We start from the raw sequence: 19,624 nt of genomic DNA, 5'->3' as shown, positions 1-19,624 counted from the left end.
ATGTCCTTCAGTTTGTCACGCAACCAACGGTAGAACAATTACGCTCTTTTGTGTTCAGGCCAGTGTGCTTCTACTACAAGTCTATTGAACTGTGCTAAGTATGCAAGTAGGTCTCTATTCCCTTGTCGTAGTTCCAGGAGATCGTTAGCCACGTCTGGGTTGATGTTCTTCTATCAAAAATGCGTCTGAGATCCAGTTCAAAATGCTCAAAAGAATACAGAATGGGATCGTCACTGGCTACCAAAGTGGTGGACCATGCTGCAGCATCCCCAGAAAGGTATGACAGTACGAAAACTACCCTAGACTCTGGAGTGGGGAATGATGCAGGCCTACATAAAAAATTGTAACTTACATTGTGTTAAAATATATGTAATTTTTGTGGATCTCCTTGGTAGAGCTCGGGTGGTGCTAAAGGGACTGCTACTTGTTGACATGCTTGTGTGTGGACAGTATACATGCCTCCCATGGAAGGGCGAGGTCCCGTGTCTGTGTGTCTGTTCCCCCAAGCTGAATCAGATCTAATCTTTGGTACATCCCTATCACATGTGACCGCAGCGTTTGATTCTCCACTCGCGCCAACTGCCCCTGTCGCTGGAGATCCCTCAAGGTGTCATTTAAGGCAGATGCATCAAAAGAACCAGATGCCATGCTGCCTGGGCGAGACAAATTTGTTGTTCAAACTCGCAGAGGCAGCTGGAACCCAACGATCCCCAGAAACCATCCAATGAGTACTGAACCAGAAAACACTGGTACTCTTTAGATGACCTCAAGGGTAGGTGGTTTGGGAACACACAAACTAAAATAAAGAATTAAAATAAAAAGATAAAATAAAGAAAGTAACAACTGGTGCGCGTCGTGCTGATGGAGAATGCAAACGCTGGGTCACGGAATCCTCTTTGTAAGATGCAGTCCTTCAGAGGAAAACTGGAGACCAGCTCCTAGTTACACAAATGCACCAGAAAAACTGCTGACCTTACGTGTGCCCAACATCAAGGCATAACTGATTCTCAAATATCTGGAGGAACTGTTTGTCAGACACAGGCTCCAGAAAAATTATACACCGAAAGAAACGAATAATTACATCACTCACACTCTTGCACCCATATATAGATAAACACTTCTTCTAAACCTATGAATTTTTAATACAAAAAGCGGAATCCCAAAAGGTTTGGGAGCGGTACCAAATCCTTTAGCCAAACAGGGAGATAGATAGATATATATATATATACGTCAAGGAAACATAATACTTAAGTAAACAATGACCGTTTTCTATAAACAACAACAGTTTTTGGCAAGCTCCTGCATATTCATCCATACACAGCCGAAGTCTTGTGCTTCAAATGCTACAATAATAATAATAATAATAATAATAATAATAATAAAAGAAAAACGTAAATGGTCTTAATGTATTAAACCGGAAAGCCTTCCGGTGACGTTGAACCCAATCACTGCACGAGGGAACAGGGCAGAAATAGTATGGCCATAAATACAAGCATCAAGGGGGTATGGAAGTAAATAGCACTTCACTTCCGAAGTCTGTCTCGCTCTCGTCCTGAAACACTGAACCGGAGCACCAACGGGAGCAAAGAAGTGCCCCAGGACCGCTCGGGCTGTGTAGTGATGAGAAGCAGTTGGGGTGTTGCTAGGCGGGTTTTAAATACCCATAGCGTGAGCACCAGCTGCAGATGCGGTTATTGACGTGACCGGGACGTGCCGGACCAGCCACTAAGGGCCTGCCATTTCTGCCGACACGTGGGGATGTTTGAACTGCACCTAGAAGGAAACAGGAGTCCCTATACCTGGAGCCCAAGCTGTCCTAAGGAGCAAATGGTAAGACAGCTGCCGCAGGTCCCCTCGTCTGACGATTCTCACCCTGCTGGAGGAAAGATGTCAACGTGCAGCCCGGGGAATCCTGACATGTCAACGCAGTCTCATCCTCCTGCTTCAACGTACTTCGCATCCTCAAAAAGATCTTCCGCTGGATCCCCCTCGAGACAAGAAAGACTGTCACCCATGCACTGGTCACAAGTCGACTGGATTATGGTAACACACTTTACGCCGGAATCACAACAAAGTTACAGAAAAAACTTCAGCGCATCCAAAACGCGTCAGCGAGACTCATATTAGACATCCCGCGCCAAGATCACATCACCGGACATCTAAAAGACCTCCACTGGCTTCCCGTCAACAAAAGAATTACTTTCCGCCTTCTCACCCACGCACACAAGGCCCTCTACAATCTAGGACCCGAATGCCTCAACACTCGATTATCCTTCTACAAACCCACCCGCCATTTAAGATCGTCCAATCAAGCCCTCGTCGTAGTCCCGCGCATCCGGAAATCCACCATGGGTGGCAGATCCTTCTCCTTCCTTGCTGCCAAGACCTGGAACTCACTCCCCACTCACCTCCGCCTTAATCAGAACCACATCTCCTTCAGAAAAGAACTGAAGACCTGGCTATTCGACAAATAATTTAACCCCTTCCCCTAGCGCCTTGAGACCCTCTGGGTGAGTAGTGCGCTATACAAATGCCTGAACTTGAACTTGATGCAGACCAGACAAATCCTCCCTTAAATGGGTCTCAGCCACGCCGGACAGCATTGGGGTTTAGTGCATGGGTCACACACTGGGGTCTCAAAGATCATAACCATAGGGAGTTCTCTTTCTTTTCACCTGTACACCAGGGGCATACACGTCTAGATTTATTCTAATGTTCCCCCGCATTTAATAGCACTGTCACCCATAATGAATACTTAATACATACCCTGTCCGATCACAGTCCGTTGGTAATGACGTACCAATGCCTGAGAAGGCGCCCTCTGATCCCCACTTGGTGGCCTAACCTGGCACTACTAGAGGACAAACCTTTACGCACGTCACTGCACACTCTCATAGATACATATTTCCCCATTACGCCAACACGGGCTCTTCCGTTGAGGTGGAATGGGAGGCATTCAAGGTGGTAGTGTGGGGTCATTGTATGGGACAGGCGACAGGAGCCTATAGAGAGCTCCGACAGGAGCTATTGGACTTGGAAGGGACCATCAATGGCTTAGATAACGCTCAGGGTACTGGGGATGCCACCCGAGTGGCACTACAGGCTGCAAGAGCGGAATATACTGATGCACTTGGGCGGCTGCGCTGCTATAACCACAAGGATTACCTAGACAAGGTGCAGAGGGAGGAAGGTAAGACGGGCTGCTTGTTAGCTCTGTTAATTAGACCGGAGCTAGGGGGATCCCCATCACACAAATTGGCCTAGACACCGGGGAGATGGGGTACAGCCAGGATGAGGACAATGACTCTTTTCTCACATTTTTTGAACAATTATACGCGGGCCCGATTACGGCTCCCCGATCGGTGGTGAGGGAATTCCTGGAGCCTCTGTCCCTGCGAGTGTTAGAGAAAGAGAATTAAGACGGTTGGGGAACCCTTAACCCTGATGGAGATTAAGGCTGCCATCCATGTGTTGGCTCCTGGCAGGACCCCGGGGTCGGATGGCCTTCCGGTCGAATTTTATCAAAGTTTCGCAGAGCTACTTGCGCCGCACATGGTTCGGCTGTACGCCGATTCGTACGAGGCTGGGAATTTGCCTAGTTCCACATGGGCAGCCCTGGTGGCCTCCCTCCCGAAATCTAAGATTCCTGAGACAGGAGTTAAAGAATTTAGGCCCCTCTCCATGCTCAACATGGTTTTTAAGATTCTAAGCAAGGTGTTGGCAGGTAGGCTGTTACCGCACATGAGGACGTTAATACACTGATCAGAATGGGTTTATCCCTTCCCGTAACACCTCTTATAATCTTCTCACGCTCTACTCTGTGATTTACCACTCCGAGACCCCGTCCAGATTTCAGGCCGCGGTGCTCTCGGTCGACCTGAAAAAAGCTTTTGACACGGTGGGGTGGGACTATCTATTCTAAGTGATGATGCGCATGGTCCTGGGAGAGGCTTGGGTGCAATGGGTGCGGCTCCTGTACGCGGCGCCTACTGCAAGGGTTAGAACGGGCAGAACAATCTCCAGAGTGTATAAGGTGTTTCGGGGGACTAGGCAGGTGTGCCCCCTTTCCCCCCTTCTATTCGCCATGGCAATTGAACCCCTTGCTGAGAGACTTCGCCTGGGAGGGGACGGGATCGGGCTTGATATTGGAGGGCGGACGCACCATATTTCCCTTTCCGCAGATGACCTTTTGTTATATCTGTCAGATTTAGTTGAGGGTACCTCAACAGCTATACGTATTTTAGAAGATTTTGCAGGCCTATCGGGCCTAAGAGTCAACAAAGCGAAGACGTTCCTGCTCCCGGTTGCGGGCCCTGCCCCCAGGCCAGACACGTTGATGGCAGACATATCATGGGCCCCGAATACGTTTAAATACCTGGGCATAAATATATTCCATTCGCTCAATGACCTGAAGGAAGGCAACCTGGGTAGAGCGTTACACGCGTGCATACACTTTTGGCGTACGCTGCATTTGCCTGTGATGTCCCGGATCTCACTATCTAAAATGGTCATGCTTCCCCACCTATTGTACTTCTTTGTCAATCTTCCGGTTCTCAAGCCTGGCACCTGGTTTCGTCCCCTGAACACCCTACTGAGAGACCTGGTGTGGGGCGATGGGCGCCCTAGGGTGTCTCTCACAACGTTACAACGCCCCGTCTCTGAAGGTGGACAGGGAGTACCAAACTTTGAATATATGTTGGCTGGTCAGTTACAGTGGCTGGCTCAATGAATAGAGGGCGTGAACGAGGATGGGACGTTCTTGTCGCACCCAGCTTCTCACCCTAGCTTAATAGGGGCGAAATTACTGATACCAACCACACCCACCCCGTACAGCTCCTTACTTCAGTGCACTGCCTTCCAAGCCTGGAGGTGCTGCCAGAGTAGATTACGGCGACTTGTCAAGTACATGCCTATGTTGGCCCTCGTGGGTCTGCCACATGGCGATCCACAGTCTGTTTTCACTAATGAGCAATTGGCCCCCTGGACAGAGGCTGGGCTCGATAATGTTGGGAATTGTTTTCTGGACAAATCCTTGCTCCCATTTAACGGGCTTATGTAAGAATGTGGTCTGCCCCCAGGCCAGTTCCTGCGCTACGAGGCCCTGGCTCGTACGTTTGCTCAGCTGTGGAACAAAGCGAGAGGTGAGCCGAAGTCGTATGCAGTATTGCATGCCTTGTTCACACTTGGGACGGCGGGGCACCTAGTGAAATGGTTTTTACTTGGCCCTGCAATCGGCGTCTGTACGCCCCTTACATAGGCTACAGGCAAAATGGGACAGGATCGGAGACAGAATCCTGGCAGATGCGAAATGGCAAAGGATTCTGTACTATCACAAGAAAATTTCTCACAATACACGCCTCAAATACATACAGATCAATTACACGCACATGCTTACATGACACCTCACCGCCTTACTGTGACCTATGGGGGGTCCGTGGCTGTCCTCGGTGCTTATATCCAGATGCGGACTTCGGCCACATGACCTGGGACTGTCTGGGCCTGCGGCCTTTCTGGTGGGCCGTGCTCGGTAAGCTCGCTGCGGTGTTGGGCAGAGTGCTGCCCTCCACCATGCAGACGTGTCTCTTGGGTCTCTTTCCCAGGCCGCCAAAACGTAAATAGGTAAAAGGCTAGTGGATCTCACGCCTGGTCTGGCGCAACGTTGCATTGCGATGGAGTGGAAATCTCAGAGGGACCTGCATTTGAGACCTGGAACAGGGACGTCATCATGTCGGTTGGAGCGGAAGGTAGGGCACTCAGCTGGGAGGAATCTATAGGCATGAGAAAGCACCCAATTGCTGGTCAATAGAGGGAGGTGATGGCGACTTGGAAAAACGCTGAGGGGCCTGCGACTTGTGGGTAGGGATCGGATTCTGGGCAGGGTCCTCACCCCAAAGGGACTTAAACTGTCAGGTTCACGGTGTCTTTCAAGACAGCACTGGGAGCTGGCCCGCATAATATTGAATACGGTATTGGAATAAGTACTCCGTACACTCTCTGTCTTGGAGAGGCGGCTTAGACAGCGGTTAGAGGTTCTTCCCCCCCCCCAATGCTCCAAGCCTTCCTCTGGGAAACTTCATTATGCTATGCCTCCCCCTCACGCAAGTTATATCTGTTAGGATATGCTTTGCCTCTCTGCATAAGGCCCTTTTGTTTCCTCATTGTTTATGTTGGGAAGGTTGTTTGCAGTTTTTTTTCCATTATGACTGTTCTTAAACAAATGAAGTAGCATGTAGACGATTAAGACTGTTATACATGTAACTTGATCCGTTGGTGGACACTCTTTTGTCAATTACTTAGAACAAACACGTACTAGGGATTATGGACAACATCTGCAAGAGGCAGTTACATGTCGGCGCTTGGTTGGAATGTGACCTTCAGTGTCCATGGACTCTGTGATGTAAGCTGGACTCATTTCATGATGTTGATTATGGACACTAAAGGGGGTATCTCACTGATGCTCCAATATGCCCATTGAGTAACTGTTTTAATAACGATTCGGCATCATTAATGTTACGTATGTAGAACATATAAAAATGCAAATGATAATACTTCAACAAAAAAAAAACTGTCTGCTCTTCATTCTTCGTGTTGTGTTGAAGGATCTCTGCGATGACTTCCACCTGCTGCCACAACCAGACCAGAAGACGGCGAGAGGAGCCCGCATCTTGGAAACCAGGAGGGACACCAACAAGTAGGTAATCCCTGTCTCGAAGCTCCATATTAGGGTGTGAGGGTGGAATGAGATCAGAGGGATGAAGGGGACAGAAAACAGGCCCCCCCCCCGCCCATGGGGGTATGTATTTTTATCAGGATTCGGGCCCACGGTACAGGCTCGAAACTTGATGAAAAATAAATTTCCCTGGGCTGGCAATATGATACAAATAAATGCCCCCCTGGGTCTGCCGCCCAAGTGCCAGTGCAAGGGTGTGCGGTCCGATTATTTCCAAATACAATGGTGGTGGTAGAGGCTGGTGTTTAGCAGTAGGGACGGTGGTATGGTAGTGGTCAGTTTGTTGGGGAGGGGTGGCAGAGTAGAGGGTAGCATTTTGGCAGAAGCAGACAGGGTAGTGTTTTAGGGTAGGTGGCAGGGTGGGGGGGTAGGATGATATCGAAAATAATCAGTCTGCTCTAACTCAGTGCTGTTCTTTTGTAGAGTCTCGGAGGAAAGAATCTGCTGGTTCTAGAGTCGTTGGGCTGTCTGGTAACTACAATATATGTTTGCTGCTGCACAGCTCAGGTAAGTCTTGGGTTCTGTACACGTCTGGGGAGATATATAATGCATAGGCTAAAGCGCAGAACCTCGAGGGCTGGATCCATAGGTGAGAAGTCCTACTTTCAATTGGTAGGAGAAACGTGAGTGCCCCCACACGTTTGCATCATGTCTACCCTACCTTGCAAGTAGGGAGATGGGACTTTTCAGAGGCGTAGCCCATCGTCAACTCATGGTTTTATTGTAATTGTATTGTAATGGCATTTCTATAGCGCTTACGACCCCTGATGATCTATCAAAACACTTTAAGCCGGGCAGCACGCTGCTCCAGGACCCAAGGTTGATGGTTAGTTCAGTGTTATTGGCCAATGTTTGCTATTTATTGGGATGAGTCTTGCAAACTCAAAGCAAACCATTCCATGCAGTCATTTGGGTTTTTTATGGTGGACTAAAGTATAAGTGGTCGGTCGGAATCATTAGTTGGAGGGGTGAACTAAAACACATGGTTGGTGGGATTAATACAGGAGTTAGTGGAGATTAGATATTGTTAGTTTCCATAGTTATAACTTTCAGCAGAGAGAGGAGAGAATGTGATCTTGTAAATGAGCCTTGGGAAATGTGCTGTAATAAAGAAAAGTCAATGGTGGATGTGTCAGAGTAGGTTGTGCTCAGACAGAGGAGGAATGTAGAAGATGGAAGGTAAGGGGTAGGACATTTGAAAGAGAGAAGAAACAAGCATTTACAATGCAATGGTCTCGGCAATATTATAGGTAGAGCTATTGGTATTGCTCATTATTTTTTTAATCTTTTTTGTATCCCTAAATAAATGGCATTGTCATTTCTATTGGCATTAGCTTTTTTTGCATATGTGATGCCTATTGCATTAGCAGAGAGAGAGTGAGGTAGTGAGATAGAGAGAGAGAGTGAGGTATTGAAATAGAGAGTGAGGTAGTGAGAGAGTGGGGTAGATAGAGAGTGAGGTAGTGAGATAGAGAGTGAGGTAGTGAAAGAGTGAGGTAGTGAGGGAGAGGGATGTTGTGAGGTAGTGAGATATAAGCATAGAGTGATGTTGTGATGTAGTGAGATAGAGAGAGAGGTAGTGAAAGAGTGAAAGTGAGTTAGTGAGATAGAGAGTGATTGAGGTAGTGAGAGTGAAGTTGTGAGCTAGAGAGTGAAGTAGGTAAAGTTCGCGCTATATAAAATCGCATAAAATAAATAAAAATAAAATACACCGACCTTTCACATCGTCACACCTCTCACTGCCCTCTCTGCGGTTTCTTCTTTTGTCATTTCGCCACCCGTCTCTCCCCCCACACATTCTTAAATGTTCTGTCTCTCGTGCAAAGCCCACTCTGACGTCTCTCTTCTCCAATGTCTTGGCTCTCGCTCCTCCTATCTGCAGCTTTTCACCTCTCTAACGGTACCCCTCGTCTGTCTCTTGCTCTGTGCTTGCTCTCACGTCTCTTCTCTGAACTCGGTGTCTCACGCTCCCTCTCCATGACCTTTCACCTCTCCTCCTGTATTTCAAGTCGGCCAGTCTCTCGTTCACCTGCTCGAATTCAGTGTAACTTCTGACATGCATTTTTAGGCCGACTCTTTCCTTCTGTCAGAATTAGCCCCCCCCCCCCGCGGTGGCCTCGCTCTCTTCTGTCTCTCTGCAACGCCCCCCACCCCCTATCTGCTACAGTCTCGGGTTCCCTGCAGTTTCTCTCCCAACATGTTTTTCTCCTCCTCATATACGTCCGGTGACTATCCTGCTCTCCTATTTGGCTTTTCTTCGACCTCCTTGCTCCAGCCGACCCCCACTGTGGTCGGTCTGCTCTCCCTGGCCACTACCCCCTCTTGCTACCCTCACTGTTGTTTCCCGACCTCTCTTCTCCCGTGCGTGGGGGAGGGGCGCGCCCGCGGCCCTCCCCATCTGTGTCGGAAAATGTCTCCTGCACAAGTTAAGCATGTTCCCAAAGGGACAAACTTCTTGGCAGTGGAGACGGCGTCCACGCTGTTAATATAGTAGGTATCAGATCTGTTCCTTTTGTGAAGCGCTCTGAAACCTTCGGGTAAAGTCCGCGCTATATAAAAAAAACGCATAAAATACACCGATCTTTCACATGCGGCCCTCCCCAGCTGTATGTAAACAGTGATCTCTGCCGTGCAGAATGTTCTGTGAGATCACACCAGGTGTCAAGGCCCGAGCCCGCAGCTCATGCAAAAACACAGGAAACAAACTAATATGGACGCCGAGGAGCGGCGGAATTTTCACTTTTTAATGAGCAGCATTCAGTTATTTTTGCCAGAACACGATTAGGAAAGCTAACATTCTGCGGGACGAAGGAGAGCTGAGGGAGGGGGGGGAGCGGGACGAAGGAGAGCGGAGGGAAGGGGGGACGAGCAGAGCAGCTCTGGAAACCACCACCGTCTTTCTCCGAGGCAAAACAGAAATGCCTCGGAGAAAGCATGGTAATTTTCGCATTCGGGGGAGTGTTTTGCTGTTCTGAGTGACGGATGACGTCACTGTCTAAAGAAGAGCAAAACTTACGCCCCCGAATCCGAAAAAGACGGGGCTAAATCGGAGTGACGGCTCTCTCCTCCAATGGCTGGCCTCCGTTTAGGAAGCCAGCCAATGGAGGGAGAGCCAAAAAGAGGGAGGGATAAAGCAGCCCTCCTACTGACAATAAATCTCGGACTTCCGGTCTGGATATTACCTGGACCTAAAAAGGAGAGGTAATAAGCCAAAGTTTTAATTAAAGGACAGTTTTTTTAATGCCAGATTTAAGGAACATAGTTTTAGATACTAGAAACAGGTAAACCATCTCTCCATTGCTAGACTACTGCTAGACCACCGATCAAAACAGGTCAGTTGATTTGCTCAAGGGCTAAAAGAGACAAATATTGGCTGGACGCATTTGTCGAGAAAATACATAGGAAATAATGTACACATTGAAAATGAGAATCTGGGGTTCATCCCCAGGTTTGACTCACAGTATTAATTATATAGCAGAGTGGGATACATTTAAAAGCCTCTGGTATGCATTGGTGTGAGAAGTGCCCTCTTTCTGCATGGTTGCCCCCACTTTTTGCTGATGTGCTTCGGCTGAGTGTGCCCTGGGCACCTGCTTATCAGGTACCCAGGGCCTATATTCTTTCCCTAAAACTGCATTAAAAACAAAACCCAATTGGCATCTCTGGCCAGAGGTCAGCCCCTGGTCAATGGTACCACAGGTAACCAGGGCACTGTTACCGGAGAAGACCTCTAACGGCTGCAGAACTTATTGTGCCACACTTAGAGGTCCTCTACCATTACACTGCCTTAGCAAGTAGCATGTTTTGGTGCAGAACAAAGTGAAGAGTCGACATAGCACACATCCTTGTGTGCCATGCCTACAACCCACTGCCCTGGCATAAATCAGTCACCCTTCTAGCTGGGTGCACTACACAAGTGGTTTGAGTACAGATACATTAGCCCTGTACCCCTACAGTGTCTAACTCCATTCTTAGACATTGTAAGTTCAGTGCTGCCATTAAGAGTATATGGTGCTGGGAGCTTATCATTTCGAACTCCACAGCACCATAATGGCTACACTGAAAACTGAGACGTTTGGTATCAAACTTTGTAGTGTAGTTCCTATATTCCCAATAGGCTCTGCGCATTGGAACCACATAAACGATAGTGTAGACGTAGGACTGAGGTCATCTAGGTCTCTATTGAATACGTTAGACTTAATTATGAATGCCAGCTAGCTCAGAGGTCACTAGAAACTTTGTCGAGTAAACAAGGAGGTGTTAACTTCCCTGAATAGACAATAAGGGATTAGCTTCTGACAACCGCATAAACGTGACAACTTCACTCCCTCCAGGACGAGGAGTACATCTCCAGAGTCGTGTGAAAACAATAGACAGCTATTTCACTCAGTCAATCGTGCATGCTTAGTTTCACCAGAGTGCAGAGAAATACAGTGACGGGCGTTTTCAATAAAAGTTATTTATTGAGCAGTCCTCTTTCTTGTGCAAGAGAAGTGAATTGCCACAATTGCAATACTTGTCATAAAGTAAAGTGTGTACAGTAAAAGGAGTATTATGAAATAATACTGTAAAAGCATTTTTTTTTTTTAGCAGAGTTTTATATAGCGCGAACTAGACCCGAACCGAATCAGTTATCAGAGCGCTTTACATAGCACCAGTTTACGTTACATGAGGACAGACACACATTCATTTTAGGCACGGGGAGATTAAGTGATTTGCCCAGAATCACAGGATGTTTGGCGTCGTTAGCGAGACTCGAACCCAGTTTCTCCAGGTCCGAGGTCGAGCGCCCTAGCCGTTAGGCCAACTCCTCTCCCCCATTGATTTGGTTTCTGAGCCATATGATAATTAAAACGGATAAAATATATACATACATAAAATCATTGACTAAACTTACTCAACTGGTGCTTCTACGATACGCCTACCCCGGTGTACCTAACCTAAGCCTAGTACGTGGGAAGGAGTATATGAGCTGCAGTTTAAGTTAAGTTCGTTTTTGCCAAGAATCTGAATCAAGAATTCTCTTAAGGATTTAATCCGCTCCGTACCTCGGTTATAGAATGAAGGAGGTCTTGTATCTCGTTTCTCAGGACTCGATCTCCCAGAAACCCGCGAGGGTGACTGGAAACACTGGGGCTGGATTTCTCGGCAGGAGAAAAGACAGCGTCTCTCTCAGTGCGTCAATGGGAGGGTCGTCTTCCTTCGGCTCTCGCACCAGCTGGGCTTCGGGCAAGTAGATAGCCGCTCTGCTCCAAACCACCGTGTGCTTGCTTAAGGCAACGTTGGTATATTTATACCTGAAAGGTGCAGAGTTTGACGTAAGGTTGGACATAAGACGTCACTAAGAACTTACAGTTCTTTCTGGACTCCAGGAGTTCTTGTTCAAATCAAAACAAAAGCAGGGGGATTTCCCGGGCTGCTGGAGGCTTGGTTTGTTTAAAGAACACGTTGTGCTTTCTAGGAGTCTATGGGAGTAGCCTTGCCGTATTTGGACTGCATTGGCTATGACTAAATATGGATATGATTCTTATGCCTTTATAAGGATATGTTTTGTTATAACCGCATAAGGGCATGAATCGGGAATATTTAATTAGGGTCCTAGATACATTCACAACAACTTCTCAGCACATTAAACCCATACTGATGCCAGTGTGGGTTTAAATGAAAAACTTTGGGCGGGAGAACTGGCAGGAAAAACAAGTGAGCAAGAGAGGTGTGCCCACCTCTGCCAACTCCACCCCTCAGGTGGGGGGGGGGGCGCTAGGTGAAGCATAACTCTCAGTCCCCACCATCTTGCAGATGAGGGGACGCAGCCAACCAGGGATAATAAGCTCATGCCCCCTGGAGGATGGTATAATGGGGGTTGTACCCATCCCAGGGAAACACACCCCAGGCCAACACACCCCAGGGAAGGGACCCATTGGACTCAACCTTTTTACCTACATGTAACGCCCCTATATCTAGTATTTTGGGGCACCCCTGAACCTTGCTTCTTCAGACAAGAACCTACAAGAATAAAGAAGAAGGACCGAACCACCATGCCGACGCTAACAAGAGGACATTAATCCAAGCATCATTCAATTGGGTATATATAACATTATTTCGACATTTATATATCCTAACGTTTTGTACCACTACAGTTGAAAGATTAATATTAAGAGTAACATTATTATTATTATACTATGTTGCAAAGAACCAGTGGCTTATTTTGTCACGACAAGGGAATTGTCTACCATTTTAAATACAGCGGTGTACAACTTAAATGTAGTATATAAGGTGTGCTTAACAAATGCAGATTTCCATTGTTATAGAATTGAGTTGACCACTTTTTCCTCCCAGTAAATCAACATTAACACAGTCATGAAACAGCCTCACCTTAGGCGGCAATATGTCATTTTCGTTCTTGAGGACAAATCTTCCCTCTCGGTCATCCTTGTTCCAGTTCAGCTGCACAACAAGTGGCTTCTCGTCCATATCCAATCTTCTTTCTTCTTGAAAACAATAAACAAGCAATTACAAAGTATCCCATTACTAACAAAAGCAGTGAACATGCAACTATAAAAAGAGAGTATTTATTTCTTTCCTCTTTACTCAGCTTAGTATTTTGTAGATTAAGCTGATCTCTTATGCTAATGTAGTATAATTTAGTTAGATTCACAATTTGTTGAGATAAAGGTTCCGTTGTTACCCCACCAAGTCAATTTTGCTTAATAGGCACTTGAAATATGCCAACATCTAAAACATGACCTTTTTTTGTAAATCTATTTTATTGATTTTGTATTTTTACAACATAACGCACATATATATATGCAGCCACTGCTGGGCATTCCAGTTGGTACATAAGGTACGGTACATGTACATTTGTATGTTCTTATTACATTCCCAAGGCAGGATGGGAAACATCGTTTACAACGCGGTGCTTGCACCGCAGTGCCTTTATAATGCTGCCATTACAATGCAAGTCGTTACTACGACTTGCGCTGGATGGCGCTGTTGGGCAAGGAATGTTGTAATTTTATATTCCAACACCTTCCCAACTGTTACGTGGACTGGTGTTGGAATATAAAATTATAAGATTCCAAAATCCGCGCCCTCCAACGCAAGTTGTTGCAACGACTTGCGTTTTAAAAACAGCGTTGTCAAGTACAGCGATCTTTTAGATCGCGTTGTACTGACATACATCCGGCAGGATAAATGCTGTAAAAACAAGACTTGTAGGTTCATTTGCAATTCGTACCCGAAAGGTGGGCAAGGGAAGGGAAGAGAAGCGGAACAAAAGTTATGTCAGTTACATAATAGCTTACATTCCTGTTTGTCCTCTGGAGTAAATATGTTATTACATGCCTACCTCTGCACGCTTTTACATGTGTAAACATAAAGATAAAGCGGTCGCACTGGTGCTCGTAAACAGCTAGGCGACAGTAATAGATTCACAAGAGAGCAAAAAAGAAAAGATTTGCATAAACTGACTGCAAAAGAGAAAAGGGACGAAACAAAACGTGTATAACAATTGCTCAGCCCTCAACCCCTCCCCGTTCACATGTGCAGTGTTATAGGTTACTCTTACTGCTGGCAGCTACTAGCTACCCCCCATTTCTAAAGTGTGAGGTTGTATATTGATACAGTCACCACATATTTGCCAGTAAAAGGGCGACGTAGTGTATTCGCTGTCTCAGTTTGCATGCATGCTAGCTACCTACAGCCTGTGCATCAGAGTCGTCCCCGGTCGGCTCGCCTACATTTCATTGTAATTCAGTGTAGTGTGTCCCAGTATGTTGCGATAGGAACCATACTCGGTCCCAGGGTTTTTTCACATCTGATGGTGAGGCTTTCCGCCTTGGCCCACGCGAGGATGGAGTTCCGCCAAGCCTGTATATGGGAGGAGTCTGGCGCTTTTCACCTTTTACTTATCAGCCTCTTGGCCACTATCATTCCCAGGTCTAAAAATATGGACGTGACTTTTGTGTTGGGTGTCCTGCGGAACTTGTGCAAAAAACAGGTGGGGCAATCGAAAGGCAGCTGCCGACCAGTAAAAGTGTGCAGTAGTGCAGCCACTTCACTTCACTGTACCTACCCTGGTGCAGCTCCAAAGCATATGTATTAAGTCAGCCCCATTCTCAGCGCACCCTGGACATTTGGCATCACCACGACTAAAATATTGATTAATTTTCACAGGAGGGAGATATGAACTATGTATAACTGTATCTGCCAGAAGTGCATATTCCTGGGGATGCGTGTCGGGCTCTCAAGCACCCGGGCCCACTCCGTGACAGTAAACTGGTGACCCAGGTAAAGCTCCCAATTTTTTTTTTTTTTGAAAACTTTTTATTGTTATAACACAAGAGGAAAATATACATAGACATATCGGGTGGCAATAAACGAACTACATCAGAACCGTGGACGGGCAAATTGAGGGACGAAATAATGTACAGCCATAATCCACAGAAATTCAAATGCAGCGTGAACCAAAAGCAAGCAATTGGATAGCAATGACAGCAATCTCCTCCCAACGACACCCGCCCACCAGAAGTACAGGATATATGGATCAACATGGGGCACCCGAATACGCTTTAGATAAGAATCAGGAGAATACGCCACAGCTCTTGTGAAGAAAGGAAAGGGGAAATAGAATGGTCATAGAAAATAAAGAAAAAAAAAAAAAACCCACCCTACACCCCTGCCGATGGCTACGACCCAACCCCACTAGCAGTGTGCCTGTCGCCCCCTAAACTACACCCCAAGGAAGGGAAAAAAGATGGAGGAGGAGAATGTAACAAAGCAATACGAGCTCCCTGACTCCCATCCCCCGGCAAGGGCAAGCACCCCGAACCGGAACGGTAAGCGAGTTATAGCAAATCAAAAGACATTTCGTAGGGGAGTAGTAGTCAAAAAAGGGAACATTCCGCCCGACTCCCAGCCCCACAGAAGCATCAAACCCGTCCCGCATACAGCCGACAAGGAAATCAAACACTCAGAACCACGTCTGGCTCTCGCTCCCATAGATATAACCCACCAAAGACCAAAGAAACCTTGCTTCAATGTCCAATGAAGTTCAGCGCAAACCCTCACGTTCCACCACTAAAACCCCTTCAAGTGCTAATGAGTTGCCGCGATTTTCCACACGGATCAAGCTTGGGAATAAGAAACAATTAACATATGATAATGCAAGTCATACAATGCCACATAACGCTAATCGTGATATTATTATAAGCGTGTCCCACATTGTCACCGACCAAACAAACACCAGAAATCACCCAAACATCCTCCACCCCGGCCCGCACGATCAATTGAAGATGAGAAGATACCAACTTTCGACTTCAAACAATGTCTCGCTTTTCCCCCCTAGTCCCAGCACTGTGAGCTCGAGCAAGTCCAAAAGCAGCCTCAACCTTGTCCCCTGCGATCAAGATGGTCGATGGAGTCCAGCAGTCCAGCCGCTATCAAGGACGGCAGAGGCGCCCAGTATGGCCAATACAGAATGGGGAGACGTCCACCAGAGTCCACCCAGACCACCCCTGCGCGTCCGAGAACAATACAAAAAGGACCACGGTAGTACAGAAGACCTCCGGAAGCAGCAGGCCTGAGTGATAGCACCAGCTCCAAAGAGGAATAAAGAGCCACGCCATCAGAACACAAAGGAGGTGCCAAACATGGCGTCCGGGGACGATATCCCAACCACTGCACGAAACCATGAACACCAGCCCTCCGGGCTGCCGCGGTCAGTACATCGGCCGCCCCTGAACCATGATCCTCCACCGCTTCCGTAGGCACCTGGGTAAGCAGATCACTGTGGTCTGGTGCAGGGTGTGGCGCAATGTCCAGCACCGAAGGACAACCACGGCCAACTGGAGTAATGGCAGCAAGCCGGTTCCCCAGATCCCGGGCATTGTCCTGCAAGGCAGCTCGTACAGCATCTAGAGCACTCAGAACATCGCGGAGCCCCAGGGGTGTCTCAGGAAGAGAGGACGCAGCAGTTCTCTTTATCCAGGGCTCACGGACGTGTAGCAGCTCCGGAATCCGGTCGCCATCTTCACTCGTCAGCAGCAGACCACCCCGTCGATAATCTGCAGAGTACAGCTGAGCCAGAGGCATAGGGGCAATGGACTGCATTGCGGTACCTCCCACAGGGCTGATAAGAAATCAGCAATTATCCGGACTCACGGCTGTGTTCTAGGGTCTCCACTTTCAAGCGCTGTATGTGCGGTGTATAAAATGGCGTCCACTACAGAGCAGGGGTAGACGAGGGAGCTGTACAGGTCGCTTCCAAGCCGGGAAACAATACAATGTACGTCTCTTAGTTACAATGTGTCCAGGCGGGCAAGATCGCGGGGCGGGATGAATCGCTGCAGCGGGAGGCACAGCGCGATAGTCCCTTACCGGCCGATCGACTCTGCCTCATCTGCGAAGTCAGCTGTTGTTCGTGGTCGGGTCCGGCCGCGCCGCACAGACAAAGACCCGGACCTTCCGCTGCGCAGGGCCGGGGAAGAAGCGAGGGTGTATCACCGCCGCTACCGCCTGGAACGAGCCGGGAAACACACCATTATACTCAGGATCGGTTCCCCGTTTCAAAGCTGGGCTCAAGCTGGGCTCAGTGGCAGGATAAATTGCAGGATCGTGAAGGAAAGCGCGAAGGTCGGCGGAGCCGAGAGTCTAGGCGGCCATCATAGTTGCAGGCGAAGCTCCTCCCCCGCTCCCAATTTTGACGAAGTGTATTGAGGCTGATCGCTGCATGAGTTCCAAGTGAGGCTGCAAACCAGCGCGTTAGATGCCTGCCCTGTCCCATGATGTGCAAGTAGTGCATGGTGAGATGCATCCGCCTCTCTGTAGTGACATTTCCCCATTTAGTTGTGAGTGAGGCCACCAGCGCGCAATGGGCGAGGAATTGCCCTGGTGGCAGTCCCTCTTTTTCTACTAGCGTTGTGTATGGTGTGAGCGCCCTCTCGTGGTATAGGTCCCCAAGTGTTTGGCTGCCCTTCTCCTGCAATCCCCTGATTGCTGGCACAGTAAGTGCCGCCAGCCCACTGGGAGTTCCCTCTAAGGGTATCGCTGGCGCATAGGGGATCACATTATGCGTTAAGTATAGATTCCTTCTAAAGCATTTATGGGCCACAGCAAGCAGCAAGGGTTCCAGTGGTCTCAGTCGTGAGCCTGGGTGGGATAGCCTGACTATTTGCTCCAGAAGGTAGGGGGGCTGCGTAGTTGCAGTGTCTGCCCAGTGATGACCTGACAGCCACCGGGCGATCCACTGCAGCTGAGAGGCTAGGTAGTAATGTTCGAAACAAGGAGCCGCCAGCCCACCTTGGTCCGTGGGTAAGTACAGCTTTTTCAGTGCCAGTCTATGTCTGGTGTTGCTCCAGATGAAATCCCAGATCTGTTTCTGTAAGGTGGTGAAGAAGGAGGCTGGCACATATATTAGCAAATATGAAAAGTAGTATAGAAGCTGCAGGAGGATCACCATTTTAGTGAGTGATATCCTACCCGTTACAGCCAGTGGCAACGGCTTCAAAACCGCATCTGCGATTTGATGGACGTCTCCGCCCTCCCCAGGTTCCCATCAAAGAGATCATCTGACTAGCAGTAGATCTGGATTCCCAGGTAGCGGAACGTGTCTGGCTTCCACTACATTTGTTTGCAACTCATGGTGAGACCTGGGTCTCGGAGCCCCCCCTTGAATGGGTAGCGGCAGGATTTGTCTACATTCACTTTTAGCCTGGAGAGTACAGCAAAATCTTCCAGCAATTGGGCCAGTTGGGCAGGGACTTGGTTAATATCTCTGATGTAAATGAGTTCATCTGCATAAAGAGACACCTGATGAGTGGCATCCCCTAGGGGCATCCCATCTCCTATCTGGATGTGCAGCGCCTCCGCCAGCGGCTCCATTGCGAGCGCAAACAGTAAGGGGGCAAAGGGCACCCCTGCCGTGTACCTCTCTGTATAGTAAGGGAATACGAGATGTAGAGGCCCAATTTGACTCGGACTGTGGGGCCAGTGTGGAGAAGGCATGTTAGTTAAATGAAGATTGGGCCTAGATCAAATTTCTCAAGTACTGCACACAGGTAGTTCCACTCCAGGTAACCAAAGGCCTTTTTCAGGTCCAGTACAAGGCACCCCACCCTTGGCCATTCCCTTACCACATATGCTGCCACCCTGAAAAATGCCGCAGGTTGAGTGAAGTACTGCAAGCTGGCACAAAGCCATTCTGGTCTGTATGGACCAACGTTGGAACTACTTGTGCCAACCTGTCCGCTAGCACCTTTGCGAGTTTCTTATAAGCAGTGTTGAGCAGAGCAGAGGGCCTATACGAGCCCATCTCCACCGGATCTTTGCCAGGCTTTAACAACGACACCAGGTGCCCTTCGGGCATAGAGGGAAGGCGTTGCTAGATCTCTAGGGCATTAGTGAGCACAGTACTAAGGCGCTGCGCCAGTGAGACGCGGTACGCAGTATGGTATATGTACTGGGGTGAATGTATGACATTGTTCTGCATTCTGTCCATCAACTGTTGTTTTTGCATTCATAGCATTCTGCCGGTAGCCCGCACGGCCCTGGGGTCTTCCCAGAAGCTAGGGATTGTATGGCATCTCCGATCTCTTCCAGCGAGATCTGTTCATTGAGCGTCTCCCTATGTTCCCCTGTCACTATGGGCAACTGCAAGCTGCCAAGAAACCTTGCCAGGTCACATTCATCACAGCTACTGCGGAACTGATAAAGACATGCATAGTGTTGTGTCCGGGCCTAATGTATTTCACGTTGCGTGACTAATATCGGCCCTGTGGTTGCCCGTAACGTCCCAATTGGGGTGTGAGCGTGTTCTTGCCAGATCAGCCAGGCTAGCAATCTGCCTGCTTGATCTGCTGCAGTGTGTGCTTGGGCTGTGTGCGCAGTCTAATTGTG

At 48.2% G+C, this 19,624-nt stretch overlaps 1 protein-coding gene across 14 annotated transcripts in view; it reads right to left on the bottom strand.

Moving 5' to 3' along the window:
• Positions 1-19,624, bottom strand: part of AFDN (afadin, adherens junction formation factor) — a 1,642,835-nt gene that overhangs the window by 1,448,362 nt on the left and 174,849 nt on the right. For 7 of the 14 annotated variants that reach the window (XM_078648844.1, XM_078648846.1, XM_078648851.1 and 4 more), the window contains exon 3: positions 13,106-13,218. In XM_078648844.1, the coding sequence (XP_078504970.1) occupies positions 13,106-13,218 (113 nt within the window). Of the gene's footprint in view, positions 1-13,105; positions 13,222-19,624 lie in introns of all 14 variants that reach the window. The other 7 variants (XM_078648845.1, XM_078648838.1, XM_078648840.1 and 4 more) reach the window with 1 other exon arrangement.

The sequence above is a fragment of the Lissotriton helveticus genome, chromosome 6 (genome assembly GCF_964261635.1).
Source record: "Lissotriton helveticus chromosome 6, aLisHel1.1, whole genome shotgun sequence".
In the NCBI taxonomy this organism is placed as follows: Eukaryota; Metazoa; Chordata; class Amphibia; order Caudata; family Salamandridae; genus Lissotriton; species Lissotriton helveticus.
This window is presented reverse-complemented; position numbering and strand designations above follow the sequence as displayed.